The sequence below is a fragment of the Drosophila ficusphila genome, unplaced genomic scaffold (genome assembly GCF_018152265.1).
Source record: "Drosophila ficusphila isolate 14025-0441.05 unplaced genomic scaffold, ASM1815226v1 contig_855, whole genome shotgun sequence".
In the NCBI taxonomy this organism is placed as follows: domain Eukaryota; kingdom Metazoa; phylum Arthropoda; class Insecta; order Diptera; family Drosophilidae; genus Drosophila; species Drosophila ficusphila.
This window is the reverse complement of record NW_025064807.1, coordinates 1,873,196-1,887,729: the sequence shown is the minus strand read 5'-3', so window position 1 is coordinate 1,887,729 and position 14,534 is coordinate 1,873,196. Positions and strand designations below refer to the sequence as shown.

The 14,534-nt window shown below is 38.4% G+C and overlaps 2 protein-coding genes across 3 annotated transcripts in view; one reads left to right on the top strand and one right to left on the bottom strand.

Moving 5' to 3' along the window:
- LOC108100059 (nitric oxide synthase) overlaps positions 1-14,534 on the bottom strand; it is a 37,002-nt gene that overhangs the window by 16,634 nt on the left and 5,834 nt on the right. For both annotated transcript variants that reach the window (XM_043209345.1, XM_043209346.1), the window contains exons 2-8: positions 13,447-14,252; positions 12,432-12,546; positions 7,383-7,519; positions 6,706-6,868; positions 4,722-4,813; positions 3,881-4,022; positions 2,978-3,117 (exon numbers count right to left, since the gene is read on the bottom strand). In XM_043209345.1, coding sequence (XP_043065280.1) covers positions 2,978-3,117; positions 3,881-4,022; positions 4,722-4,813; positions 6,706-6,868; positions 7,383-7,519; positions 12,432-12,546; positions 13,447-14,081 — 1,424 coding nt within the window. In that variant the 5' untranslated portion in view covers positions 14,082-14,252. The remainder of the gene's footprint in view (positions 1-2,977; positions 3,118-3,880; positions 4,023-4,721; positions 4,814-6,705; positions 6,869-7,382; positions 7,520-12,431; positions 12,547-13,446; positions 14,253-14,534) is intronic.
- LOC108100061 (lysosomal aspartic protease-like) lies at positions 1,219-2,531 on the top strand. Its single transcript, XM_017203796.1, has one exon. It carries the CDS (start codon positions 1,227-1,229, stop codon positions 2,400-2,402), a length of 1,176 nt encoding a protein of 391 aa, XP_017059285.1. The 5' UTR covers positions 1,219-1,226; the 3' UTR covers positions 2,403-2,531.

Sequence of the window (14,534 nt, the reverse complement as noted above, 5' to 3'; positions counted from 1 at the left end):
TGCCATCACCCGTTCAGCTGATGTCCTTTCGACACAAGTCTGACAGTATTTCGGGGCAACCGCAGTGGAAAACTAAATATATTGGTATTATCTTTGACTAGTTTTTAGTTTAAGTTGCAGGTATATGAATCTGTTCCCTTATTATTACAAGTCTCCACGATATTTTATTAGAGAAAAAATATTGTAATAAGTATGCGAAATTAAATAAGAATAAATACTTTTTTAAGATCTTTTTGAATTCTACACTACTGAACATTAAAACCAAGCAATTTACGTTACTTTTATGATTTTAAAGTTTATTTAAGAAATTAAATAAAGTCCAGCCTACGTGCTCTTTTGTTCATCGCCTTTAGTCTGCACAGCTGAAAAAACTCACAAAACCATAAACCGAGTACCACATATTTTAAAAGTCGAACTAAACAAACTTAACTAAGCCTATAACCAAAGTGCAAATGTTTTAATAGTTTTTGAACAAAAAAACATTGTTCCACTGTATAAATTTGCTTAAGAGAAAAAGCATTAAAATAATAAATATATTAACAATAATCTAACAGCCATAAAACTTTCAATTCATTTCGAATTTAAACTCAACCTCTATAAATACTTCGGAAGTAATAGAAGTTATTGACTCGAAATTCTTTACTGTATTGTTTTACAATATTATGTAAATCAACCTAGGTGCGTTTTTGGTAAACACCTCTTATATGCACAGCTGAATAAATCAGCAAATGCCTTAAACCAAATACCAAATGTGTTGTTAGTTCATGAGTCACTAAGACTTATCTAAATTTACTTAGTAAAGAATACAAAATAATCTTTTTATAGGTGCCATAAAATGTACACATAACATATATTAAAAGCAGCTCCACTTGTTTTGATTATTATTCCGGCTTTGAAGTTATTGACCCAAGATTCCTTACTTAACAATTAAATAAAGAAGAGCAGCCCACGTGCTCTTTATCCAGAGACCTGTAGTCTGCACAGGCAGCTGAATAAATTAACAATGCTTTAAGCCAAATACCAAATATTTTGACAAGGCTTGAATCACTAAAAAATTTGGTCTACTGTCTGCTTAATTGTGCCAATGGAACTCGTGGACGTCAATGGCTTCTAGAACCCAAGATGGAAAGTTTTGAAGCTATTTTTGGATTTACATGTGTCCGCAAATGTTATTTAAATTCTGCACCCATTTGGAAACTATTCACAGTTGAATTTCAACCGCAGACATGAGACAGCTCTTGGTTTTATTGGTGCTGATCGGAATTGGCCTTTCCGAAGCCAAGTTGAATCGAGTGAAGCTCCAGGTGAACAGGAATTTCACCAAGACCCATGGAAGTGTGAAGGCTGAGAAGTCCTTGTTGGCTGTTAAATACTCTTTTCTGGCGGAATCGAGTACGAGTGCATCAACGGGTACAGAAACTCTGCATAACTCCCTGAACAACGAATACTACGGAGTGATTTCAATTGGAACCCCCAAGCAGAGGTTCAATATTCTCTTCGACACGGGATCCTCCAATTTGTGGGTGCCAAGTTCCCAATGCCCTAAATCGAATACCGCTTGCCAAAGACACAACAAATACGATTCATCGGCTTCTAGTACTTATGTGGAAAATGGTGAGGCGTTCGAAATCCAATACGGAACTGGTAGTTTGTCCGGATTCCTCTCAACCGATACTGTTTACATTGCGGGAATTGGCATCCAAAGTCAGACTTTTGGCGAAGCCATCAATGAACCAGGAACCACTTTCGTGGATGCTCCTTTTGCCGGAATCCTTGGATTGGCCTTTGCCTCGATTGCCGCGGATGGAGTGACTCCTCCTTTCGATAACCTCGTTTCCCAGGGTCTGCTGGATCAGCCTGTGATCTCTTTCTACCTTAAGAGACAAGGAACTGCTGTTAAGGGAGGAGAACTGATCCTCGGAGGCAGTGACTCCAGTCTCTACAAGGGAAGCCTCACTTACGTTCCCGTTTCGGTTCCCGCCTACTGGCAATTCAAGGTGAACACCATCAAAACCAATGGCATTGTGCTGTGCAATGGTTGTCAGGCAATCGCTGATACCGGAACCTCCTTGATTGTGGTTCCCCAGGCGGCCTACACCAAAATCAATCGCCAGTTGGGAGCAGAGGATAATGGTGGAGAGGCCTTCGTGAGATGCGGAAGAATCCCAACTCTGCCCAAGGTTAACCTCAATATCGGTGGCACTATCTTCACTCTGGCACCCCGGGATTATATAGTCAAGATCACCCAGGGTGGCACAACCTACTGCATGTCCGCATTCACCACAATGTCGGATGTTTCCTTCTGGATTCTGGGTGATGTCTTCATCGGAAAGTTTTACACTGAGTTCGACAAGGGCAACTCGAGGATTGGTTTTGCCCGAGTCGCTGACTACGTGGTTTAATTTTGAATGGATTTATTATTTCAAGAGGAACATTTATTTGGATACCAAAAAACCATGACAAACACCAAATGCCATAACAAAAAAATAGACAAGATTTTAGAACATTTAAACTAGTGAAAATATGGTAATAAAAAGATTTTCAAGGCTCATACATGTTTGACTTTTATTTATTTAGATAAAAATAAAGATTACAAAATGTTAATCAATTAATAAAAACAGTAATTTATATTTGCTTCTTGAAACATTATTATTTTAAAAATCCTGAAGAAGACTAATAATTTTTCCTAAATAGGTAAACACACTTTACTACATTGTAAAATCCTATTTATGATTTTGATTATTATATGAAAAAAACTAAATCATTTCTTTAGTAAATTGTATGCATCTTATTGGTATTTAAATTAATAAAACAGTAGGCATATTTGTGGTGTACAATATAATAATGTGAAACCCCTTCCGATAAAAATGATTTGCCTGTAAAAACAATGTAGCTCAATTTTAGTTCCTCAATAAACCCATATATTTCTGTTGGAAAAAACAACCAAACGGAGTATAAAGCCTGTGGTTATACTTACTTGGGATGCGTGAGGGGCACTTCCAGTATCAATTCCGGCGGGTAATCAAAGTAGTCCGGATCGTGGCCGTTGGCCGAGACGACCAGTGGCAGGATGTCCCACTCGCTGCACTTGCCCTTCCAGCCCAGCTTGGTGCAGACCTGATGGATGGAGATGGAATTGGACGTCAGGCAAATGCGATTCGCAATCGAAAATCAGCAGCGGAGGGCTTGGCCAGCAGGCACTGGCAGTGGACATAAAAGTGACATGTGTAAAAATAAATGGAGATACTTTGGGGCTCGGTTTTATATGCAAATATATCACCCAAGAGTGGGAAGTTACCAAACCGAACCAAACGAAACCGAACGAAACCAAACTGAACCCAATATTCAGCCACATGTTTTCCACCCACTCGATGGCAACATCTGCTACCGTATTTGTGCTCGTATTTATTGACAGCTTTGTTGTTTGTTCGGTTTTTGCGTATTTAAAAAGAGATTTATTACAACGAGTTATAGAGGGAACTTGCCACCGTTTGCGATTGTGGGCTCTGGGGCTTTTCCAACTTGTTGGCTCGACAAAAGGTCGCATTTATGGCCAGGGAATTGGTCGGGTCAGAAGGGCCGGGGTGACGGATTTAAAGGCAAAAGCAATTGATGCGTGTAAATATTGTGATGGCTGGGAAAAAAGACATATATCAATGCATGTATGATATGTAAATTGATGGCTGGATTACGCAAAGCAATGTGAACAAACAAAGCCCGTTTGGTTGTGGTGTAAATAGTCATTTGTTTAGGAAAACAGGCAAACAAAAGTCAAGATGAATGTCGAAGTTTTATTTAGAAAATGCAGAGCTTAGTTCAATGATTGCTCTTAAAATGAAAAGGGTTTCCTGGCTTAAGCATTGATTGCATAATCACTCACCTCTGTAAACTCCACGTTCATCGGATCGCCAATGATTTTTCCATCCGCCTGCTTATAGCCGGCATAGGAAATTAATTGGTTGTTCCAAATTCGATAATCATGCTTGGCATCTGTTCGTTGAGGGAATATCGTAATAGCCGATCTGCGGTGATGAAAATATATAAAATCAATTTGTCTATCAAAGCAAAACCAAACCAAAATGTGTGTGCACAAATCGTTAAAGTTGCACAAAGTTCAACGAAACTTTTGCCAACCGCCATAAGCATTTAACTTTCCAGTGTGCGTACAAAGTCAAAAGTGCAACACCAACCAAATATGATTGGGGAAATAAAGGGGATGGCGCTTCAAATATTCATAGAAACAAATTGGCAACAGCTCTCCACACATTCACCCTCTCGAATTCGGCCAATTAGCATGGCAAAAACATAATTTGCCAATCACTTTCCGCAAACATTCAACTGACGTCTGCCACGCAGCGAGTAGATTATTTGAAAATTTGAAAATGTGTATGCCAAAGAGCATAGGGAAATGGTAAAAATTATGTACAGCCTCAAATTCCTGGCTTAAAACGATTAGCAGGCAGCCAAAATTGGTCTGTTCTTTCTAATTACCATAAGCTGGCAATTAGCTTCGATCGAAAATATGAAATTGCATTGCAGCAATCGAGTGTTAATTGTACAAACGAAATATTATACGTTGTAACTTTAATTAAAGTAAAAACTATACTACTTTTCTATAACAATTTACAAAGCATAAATCGTGCAATAACTTAATAATTTATGTAGGAAAACAATGCCTTCATAATTTATTTACCAAACACTTAGCAGACAAATTCACTTACCTCAGGTTGCCTTTATTTGTTGCATATTTAATGTGGTTGCAAATGGCTTCAAACATGCCACTTGTTGTTGTCACATACCGGCAGTCAAAGACCTGCAAAATTGAACATATAAGTTGTAGAAATACCAGCTTGACGGGAATGAATCATATTTCACTGCAGCAGAACATGTATAAAATAAATGCCAGCGGGGGAAAAGCGCGATTCCCGTGGAGCAAAAATTACCTAAAATATTCAAATGCTGGCAGGAAACTAGAAAAAAATTCACAGAACTAGCAGACACAAAAGTGGAAGTGTAAACAATTGTTTTTCCATGAGTTTTAGGTGCCAGCCCCGAAGCCCTAAAGCTGTCCAACCGTTTTTGTTGCGCGTCCAACGGGGCGGATGATAAATGTGACATAAATTTCTATGTAACTTCTATATTTGCTTTGTTTTTCTGGCATGAGGGGTCGCATAAGAGAGAGTTGTTCGCAGCTTGTTCATACGGCGAAACCCTTTTTCAATTATTTCGCTTCAATGAATTTTTTGCAATATTTCTGTTCAACTGTCATACTCGCTCCTAAATTTTTGATTCTGCTATCTAGACCCTTACAATTGTCTTTTTTCACACCTGTTTTTGTGGCTTTCACTGTTTTTTGGGTCTAGGTTAAGGCAAACCCCTCACGTTTGGCTTTATGGGATTTCTGTGTTTAAGCCACTCGAAACTGAAATTCATTTCTGGGCAAGGAAAGCCCTTTTCACTCGATTTTCTGCTGTGTTGGGTTTTGTTATGTGTTTTCAAGGGGGCGCACCAATGTGAAGCGAGTTTCCTAATTAAGTTTGCAAAGCAATCCAAACTGAACCCTTTTTAAGTGCTTATGCCACACATACTTTATCTAATTTAAGGCAAAGTTCTCGACTTTTTTATTAAGTCTGAGTGGTATTGGATAACTTTTGCTAACTGTTTTTTTGTAATTAACTAAAAAGTCAGAGCACAAAATAAATTATCTACCAAAATGTTTATGCCATAATGGGAAAATAATAAATAACTGAGAGGTGCACTGAAGTTTCGAGAGAATTAAATACAATTTTTTTAAGTGAATTGAATGCTCAACTTTTACAAAGAGAGTTGTGTTCTGTTTCAGCATAAGTGTATGCATAAATATGCAATAAAAACGGGGTTCTCATCATATTTCAAGACTCAGGAAGCTGACAGACACCTGAAAACTCATTCGCATATGTTGATGTATAACTTATTTGGTACTGCGTATAAGGAAGGTGACTTCAGTGTCGCCTTTCACTACTTGTCTTTGGAAATCAGCTTCTCCCTCTCGAGTTTTCAGCTCCACGCACGCAAATCATTCAGGCGGAAATGCAAATCCGTTCACACATTACTAAGCAAACACACAGAGGCAGAAACAGCCATTTTGCTATGCCAACTACTGATCATTATAATTTGTATACCAGTATATATATAAATATATATGTATATATAGGAGTATATGGATGCATGTGAATAAATCTCCGCCTGGGGGAGGAATTTCTTTTTCGGGTAAATTAAAATTTACGAGGATTTGCATTTCAAATTTCAGCTTTGTATTTGTCTATTCTCTTTTTGAATCTGCCTTCCATCTTCGAAATTTGTCATTTGCTCGGAACACGCATAAATCTAGAATAATGTGGCCCAGACAGAGGCACATATATCTGCCTGTGATTTGTGCTCTGACAAATTTGGCCGACTTCGCCAGCGTTGATTTCACCCATATAATTTTTTGAATTGCATACATTTATGCCTAATATGCTTGACGAATTGTTATCATATTTTGTGGATGATGAAAGTTGATTTTGTGATTTTGCATGCGAGGGGTCATGAATCGCTGAGATCCTGATTAATCGAGGGTGTCCTAGTTTGGCTAACAAAAGTTCAGTACACTTTTCGTATTAAATTGGCTATAGTATTTTTCTTTGTTCCGAGAACTTTAACATAAATCAATTTCTTTTTACCCACCTGCAACTTGGACCATTGTATGCGGCCAATGCAACGTGATGAATTTCGCCAGGCCAATTTGGCGCCATAAATTAGCTCGGTTTCAGTTAGCTGATAATGTCCACTGGTCTCGATGCTCTGCCGCACCTGTTTCCACCGCGTTTCGTGGGCGGTGGATGATGTTCTAAATTTAAGATAGTAGATAAGATACGTTTGGTTAAGAACTTTTGAATTTAAAATATTTAAATTGTACATATATATAGAGAATACCCAAATAACAATAAATAAAATATATAAAAATCTCAAATATTTAAATTGTAGTTATATATATTTAGAGAATACCCAAATAACAATAAATAATATATATAAAAATATAATGTATTATATGTTAAAAAGAAGTTTAGGATACATATAAGATTCAATCGGAATGTGTAAATGTGTGAATTTCAAAATTAAAAAAAATCGTATCACTAAGAAAAAATTAATATCTCTAAGAGTTTAGCATTACTAGTTATACAATAAAATAAAGTTAAAGGAAGAAAAGATAATCAAGCCATTGAGTAGAAATACTTGTTAATATTCTCGAACTGAATTATAATTTAAAAATTTTTTTAATATAAAAAAATTATAAATATTTAAAAATAAGTAAGGAACTTAGACAAAAATGTAAATTAATTAACTTATTTCTGATAACTTACCGCTTTATCGAAGTGAAATACTGCTCGAGAAAATCCTTGGCGTGTTCCATGATTAAATCCGGTTTTCGAGCCTCCACCGCCGCGTTTCCAATGTTCATAATGCTACTCGTACAGGTGGCCTTCGAGCAGGAAAGTATCTAGAAGACAAATCGGGGGTAATAAGTCATCAAGTCATAACAAAAACAGTTTGTCCCCAAATTTAGAGAGCTTTAATTACAGAAATGTAATTGCTCATTTTGGTAATTAAATTTTTATTGGCAATTGCCTTGCAGCGAATGAATGGCAGTTGAAAAAAAGAGAAAAAAAAGTTAGCAAAGATGAGGGACAGATAGAACAGCAACAATGCCACGAAAATTAAATTGATAAAAAAAATGAGGAAAAGCAAAAGTCCTTTGCAGAATGACTCTGCCCTGAAATCAGGATCCTGTGCAGAAAAAAGCGTTTAAAAAGCATTTCACTGTCAATTGCGGATGCTGCTTTTCCTCCCCGGCTTTTCCTGTGCGCGCTTTTCCCCGACTTAAGGTTTGTTTTTTATGGTGCGTGTCGTTGTAATTTTTATTTGCACTGCCTCAACTCACCGTCGAATCCCTGCCTTGAGAGCGCTTTCCTTACCTTTCTTCTCAGTTTATTTTCCCGACGGTTTAATTTACTCAACGCCCCGCCAATATTTCTCCGGCAAAGACCACAATCCGCCCAAGACACCCGCGGTCATAATTAGTTTGTTTTTCCAGGCAGTTGAGCTCTCGAATTGGCTTGGCAAAGTGTGGCGTAAAAACTGCTCAAGTGTCGCAAGTGTCTAACTAAAAAATTTCATGCGGCGGTGCTCGCTACAATTATGTCACTCATACGCACTGTGTAACGCGCCAAGGGGAGCTTGTTAAAAATCTAACGAGCGAGTTTACTGGCTAAGAATGGAGAAGGCATAAATTAACTGTTGAAGTAAACGGGCGAATCAGGGTATTACATTTTCAGATGGGAAGGAATAAACTAAGCGGATTAAGTGTGTAAGTGGGTAATTCCTTGTTGAAAAGTCAATTATGAAGGAAAGTTAATTGAAGTAACGTGTGGAATACTTGGTTTATTGAATCACAAGAATATCTATATTTTATTTACTCTAAGGTTTGTGAATTTATTGTTGCCTGGTTCACTTATAAATATCATTTACAAAATTGAGTTTAAATTAAGAAGCCTAGGATATTTGTTTTTGAATCAAAAAACTTTTTCATTTCCTTTGATATCATATTTATATATTTAAAAATAAAATCTAAAATGTAGAATTTAATTTTAAAATACCGTTTGTGAATAAGCAAATGCAAAAACTATTTAAAAATTTAAATTTCTTTAATAAGCTTTGTGCAAATCACAGTGAGTTCAAAATCAGGTAGTTGTTAAAATACCTTTGAAATTTCAAGAGGTGAAGCCATTCGCTGAGGCAATAAAAGTGGTAAATGCCAATAAAAGTGGTAAGGGCAGTAAAAGTTAGAGAAGCAATAGCAGTCAAAGTATCACATTTAACCAAAAGCTGCGGAGGGGAATTCAAACGATTAGTTTGTAAAAGGGCCCACAGGTTCACTTCAAAGTTGAGCAGCGACTACCGGAAAGTCACATTAATTTAAGCTCTCACCACTTTCAGACCGCATCAGCCACAATAAACTGCAGTTGGAACTTAAAGCCAAGCCACATACTTTGCTTTGTATGCACATAACAGAAACGCATTTTCCCCGAGCTTTTCCTCGGCCTCCCCGCCCGCATAAACTTTCCCAATTTTCACTCAGCTGCACAAGACAAATTTATGCACAATGCAAACACCGAGCCACAGAGCCAAGGAACCAAAAACAAAACAGGCCAAAAACACGAGCGACACATGACGAAAATTAGTTAGTTGGCAACGACGACGACGACGAGAAGAAGTTATTATTCTAATAAGCTGGAATCAGACGCGGCATGCGTTGAGCTTAGTGGCTAAATTATTATTTTCTGCCGGCATTTCCACTTTCATTTGCAGCGGAGCAAATGAGTTTTTTGCAGCCTGGGAAGAAATGCAAATAATTGCCAGCGCGAAACTGGTTAGCACTCAAAGTTGTCCAAAATTGTTTTATGTAAATAAAAACAGAGGGAAGGAGGAGCATTTGCAGCGGAACCGGAAATTGTTGCAGCTGCCGAATAAATACGAAGGAAATGGGGAGGCTTTCTCGCCCATCCACACACACACACACACATACTCATATAGTTTGAAAGGCGAGGAGCTTAAAGTTTTTCGTGTAAGTTTGGTTTTCCTCGGGCCACGTGCCTCCAAACTTCAGCGGGTTGCATTCCCCGAGCAGCTGCACTTTCCCCTCGGCGGACTTTGCCGCCAAATTTGCTCTTTTTTCCACTTTTCACAGTGTTTGCAGCGGAATTGTGCCCTTCGGCGGAGGAAAGTGAAAGAAGTGCTGCCGGTTTCGCCGAGGGAAAGGTTTTCACAGACAACAACGAACTGGAAATGCAACAATACATTCATTCAAAAATCAAATAATAATATAAAAGAGTTTCAAAAATCCATTTCAATAAATCCCTTTTTATGCAATTGCAGTTATTTAAACATGGATAAAAACTGTATTAAATATTTGAATAAAAGATGTGTTTAAAAATATTTATTTAATAAACGTTTTTTATAGGGATCACAGATTCTTATATGTCAACGAAAAAATTCTTAATAGGCAACCAATAAAAAAAGTTATTGGTAATATGACACGTGCTTTTGCCAAAGCAACTTAAGGAAACATTTTCCGGCCAATTGGTTTTCCGGGCATAAGTTTCCCAAGGCGCCTGTTTTCATCCGGAGAAAAGAAGAGGCGCAGCCTCTTGGAGGAATTCAAATATTAACTGCATTCCGAGGCAGTTAAGTTTGTTTTGCCACTTTCGCCTCACCTTTTCGGCAACGAAATTGAAACTGCAGGCAGCTGGCACACAAATTAAATGAAAATGCTGGATGTGGTAATGAAAAATGCAAGACAAATATTTGCTCATAGTTTCCGGTAGACAAGTGCATGATATTAACAGAGCTGGGTAAATAGTAAAGTTATCCCGGGTTTTCTAGCCACAATAAGGTGAAGCCATCGTAGGAAAGAGGATTAACCAGAATCCCTTCAAGGAGCATAACCAACAACTTTTATGGTGGTAAACTTTTATTAACTCTCGAGGATGAAGACCCTTTCCACATACTTTATCCACTAAAATCCCGAGTGTTAAATGCCCTTGATGTAAACTTAATGCGTGCAACTTTAATTGGCAGTCCATCGTTTAAGCAACGCTTCGTTATAATTACCTGAGAGTCGGAAAATGGAAGCAGTCATTGTTGGGAGCAATTTGCATGTTGTTGCAAGAGAGCTCGAGCCAAATGGCATACTGGCTCATATCAATTTTTGCATTGCATAATTTCGCGCACATTAAAATGCATCTGGATGAGAGGGCGGCAAAAAGGGGGAAATGAAATTTGATTGTGAAAAAGGATTCGCTGCGCCATTTCCGCTGTTGGCGTTGATGCCGACTTAATTAGCATAGAAAGCGTAGTTGCAACTGCCAGAATGCCAGAATGGACTTTTCGGGGGTTCAGGGCTAATTGGGGTTAGGTGTCGCAACTTTAAGGCGACTTCTGACTTGCCACTTCGCTTGCGCAATTAGAAACTCGCACTTGCCACTCCCGCGTCGGCTTAATGAGGTTCGAACCACTACGAAGCACTTGCTGAATCAGTTTTGGCCAACTAAACTTCCCCGACAGCACCGGTAGATGTGCAAATTAAATTATGCAGATTCTAGCGGCACAACCGCTTGAAGACATCCAAAGACATTTGCTTAATGAGCGATGAGTGCTGACAGATAATTTCAGTTGAAGTCAAATAATAAGCAAAACGCTACCACTGTTCAATAACCGAATTATTAGCTTACATTGAGAAAACAATAAATAACCAGAAAATAATATGTTTTATACCTAAATTAAAAGAAAACTTAAAATTCGACAGCCATTTCATTACCAAAATGTGCAATTGAAATATTTAATTGAAATAATTTTTTTTTCTCAATAAATACTCTATTGTCTGTATCATTAAATGCTCAAACCATAACATATTTAACATAAAACCATAACATATTTAAAACAAAAGCGTAACATGGAAAACCCACTAGTTATTGTTTTGTTTTTAATATTATAATATAAAATGAGCTTTAAACAAATGTTGGCTACCAAAAATGTGTACAAAAATATCTGATAAAGTTCAGCATAAGTTCGTATCTATTCAGCAATATATCCTCTGTTGACAGCATCATTAATTATCCAAAACTCCAACAGCAACTTCTGCCACTAAATTTTGTCGCACGTAATAGCTCAACAATTTCCGCAAAAAAGCAGAACATTACCCAAAAAAATATAGTTTTACACTAGGCAAAGGAAAAAAGTCCCCGAAAAATGAGCCAACTTCAGGCCACTTTATTACGATAGAAAAAGTTTTGTGGTACGAGGCTAAAAAAGAGAAAGCAGCCGGGTCCTTTATTTAATCCGCACGCACCCGTCCAACTTTTGCATAACAAAACTGCTGTAAAACGCTCCAATTGCAGAGGAACACACAAACAAACAAAGCGACAGGAGTCACACATGTACACATGCAGGCGGCACACATACACCCACCACAAACAGGGAAAGAGGAACAGAGGAACAGGAACAGGGGAACAGGAACAGAGGAACGGAGAAAGAAGAAGAAGCAGTCACACAAACAATTACATGGACGGCTAACAGCGTCATGAGTATTAAATAACTCCTGCAAGTATGCAATGTTTCTTGCGCTCGTTGGCCAACTCACTTTTTACGTTTTACGCATTCCCGGGCTGGAAAACTTTGTGCACTTTGGCCTGGCAGTCCGGGAATTGTTTTACTGCCCTTTTATGGCACACTGGCTCGTGCATGGCCCACACTCTCTTATCTTGGCCACGTGCAATGGCTAATTACGGCCAAGACTTTCCCTTCCCTTCCCCTCCCCGAGATTTTCCCTGTTTATCCCACAAAACGTGACTCACCTCGCGACCCTTGCAATGCAGCGTGTCGTACACTTCCGGCCGTCCCTCGATGTTCTTCAGCCGCATTGGCTTCCGCATCAGCAGGCTGCGGCCCTCGTCGTCCAGGTGCATAAAGCTGCAATTCAGACAGATTTTCAGTTGGCTAAAGTGGGCGGGAAAGTGCTGGGAGTGGCTAAAGTACGGGCTAATCTAGCGAATCTTAACGCCCTTTGAGCTCTAAGCTGCGCACATTATTCGCTCGATTTGTTTAACCCTCGGGAAATCCTGTCTTTTATTTCTCGATTCAATTTAAGAAAAAGTTACAATAAAAGTGTATAAAGTACAAAAAGAAAGATATTTACATTTCCCTATGTCATAATGTTTAATTAAGAGAGCCTGACTTACTCTAATATTTGTCGATTCTTTTTTGCACATTTAAAGGCGCAGATAAATTACAACATATTTAATTTTATTGATAAGCAAGCTACTTATTACTGGAAATGCAGATGCCAAAAAACCCAGCAATTATAAAGATTAAATAATCAATTTTTAAAATGAAATTAAAATATACATATAAAGAGTTGTTGTATTTGTATTAAAAAGTCATTAAAAAAAAATAAAAATAATTTGTAATATGGGATTTACATATTTAAATGTAAACAAAATATAATAACTATGTTAAGACAAATTCAAAAATGGAATTATTTCCTAAGGATTACCCAAAAACAGGATTTTAAATTCAATAAAGAATATATAACAAATAAATAAAAAAACCCTTTTAAAAGATTTTTACAAGGTACTCCTAGATTTATTTAAGACAACTGCTCTTGAGTAGAGAAGAACGGGTTAAGTTATGTTACTCTCTCTTCCAACAGATGCTATTTGCCACAAAACAAGTTGTCTAGTTCCTGAGCACAAGTACATCTGAGTTAAGCCCTGCCATTACCCCCTAACTCCCCCGGCAATTTATCAGCCTGGCTAGCACTTACATACTCCCATATATATCTCCCATATCCGTGATAAATACAATCCTTACCTGCCGGCACGCGACCGATAATCCTGTGACATTTTTCTGGGCTGCTGTTGGTTTTTGGGCGATGGGGAAAGTTCTCGCGAACTTTTCCCCGACGCCGTGCCACTTCCCGAGGCAGGACAACCCGCCGCCGCCTGTCCACCGCCACCTGCACTCCCGCTGCCACTGCCACTTCCACTTCCATCGAGTTCGACGACGATACTTGTGTTCGTGCCACGGCGTTCGCGAATTGGAGGCGACGCCTGCGAGATGCTGGCTCGTTTGGGATGCCTCAACGGCGTGCCACTCGAGGATGCCGCTCCTCCGGCCGATCCTGCTGCTCCTGCCACCGCTCCACCAGCTTGGTTCACTTCGTGACTCGGCGAGGAGTCGCCACCGCCTTCAGGATTGCCGCTCAAGAGCCCATTGCCATTCACCGTTGGCGTTGTTTGAGCTTTGATTTTTCTACTATTTTGTTGCTGTATGGCACATGTAGTTTTCTGTTGCAATTGCTGTTGTTGCTGTTGCAGTTGCAATTGCTGTTGTTGTTGTTGCAATTGCTGTTGTTGTTGTTGCTGCTGCTGCTGCTGTGCATTCGTCGTACGTTTGATGGTCACGAAACGCAGGTTCTCAAATATAGATGTGAAGTGCTGCGACATCTTGTCCGGGGACCCTTGGCTCCTGGTCCTCGCCGCTGATTGCTTGCCTCGTTGATTTAAAATGCAGCCAACAGGTGAACCACTTGGACAATCTGCCCTCCAAGTTTTTGATTAAATTCTGTTGAACAACTTTCTGCGGCTCTCTTTTTCGGGCTACACTCAATTGGTTCACTGAGGATTAAAAAGTTTTCAGAAAGTTATTTTACTTGCTGTAGTCAAGACGGATGGAGAAACTTAAAAAGTGCAATAACTGCTTTAAATCGGGAAAATTTGACACATTCAATTAAATTTCTTATAACTGTTGCCTTTCTTTTGATTTGTATTATATTTTTTTTTTTTTAAATCTAATAAAACTGAGTTACTTTCTCAAGAAATTTCGCATGATGTTGAAAAAAAAGAAATTAATCCCTCGTGGAAAATTTTAAATAAAACATTATTGGTAATAATATTAGA

Coding starts and splice junctions, on each gene's coding strand:
- LOC108100061 (XM_017203796.1), top strand. CDS start 1,227: ATGAGACAGCTCTTGGTTTTATTGGTGCTGATCGGAATTGGCCTTTCC.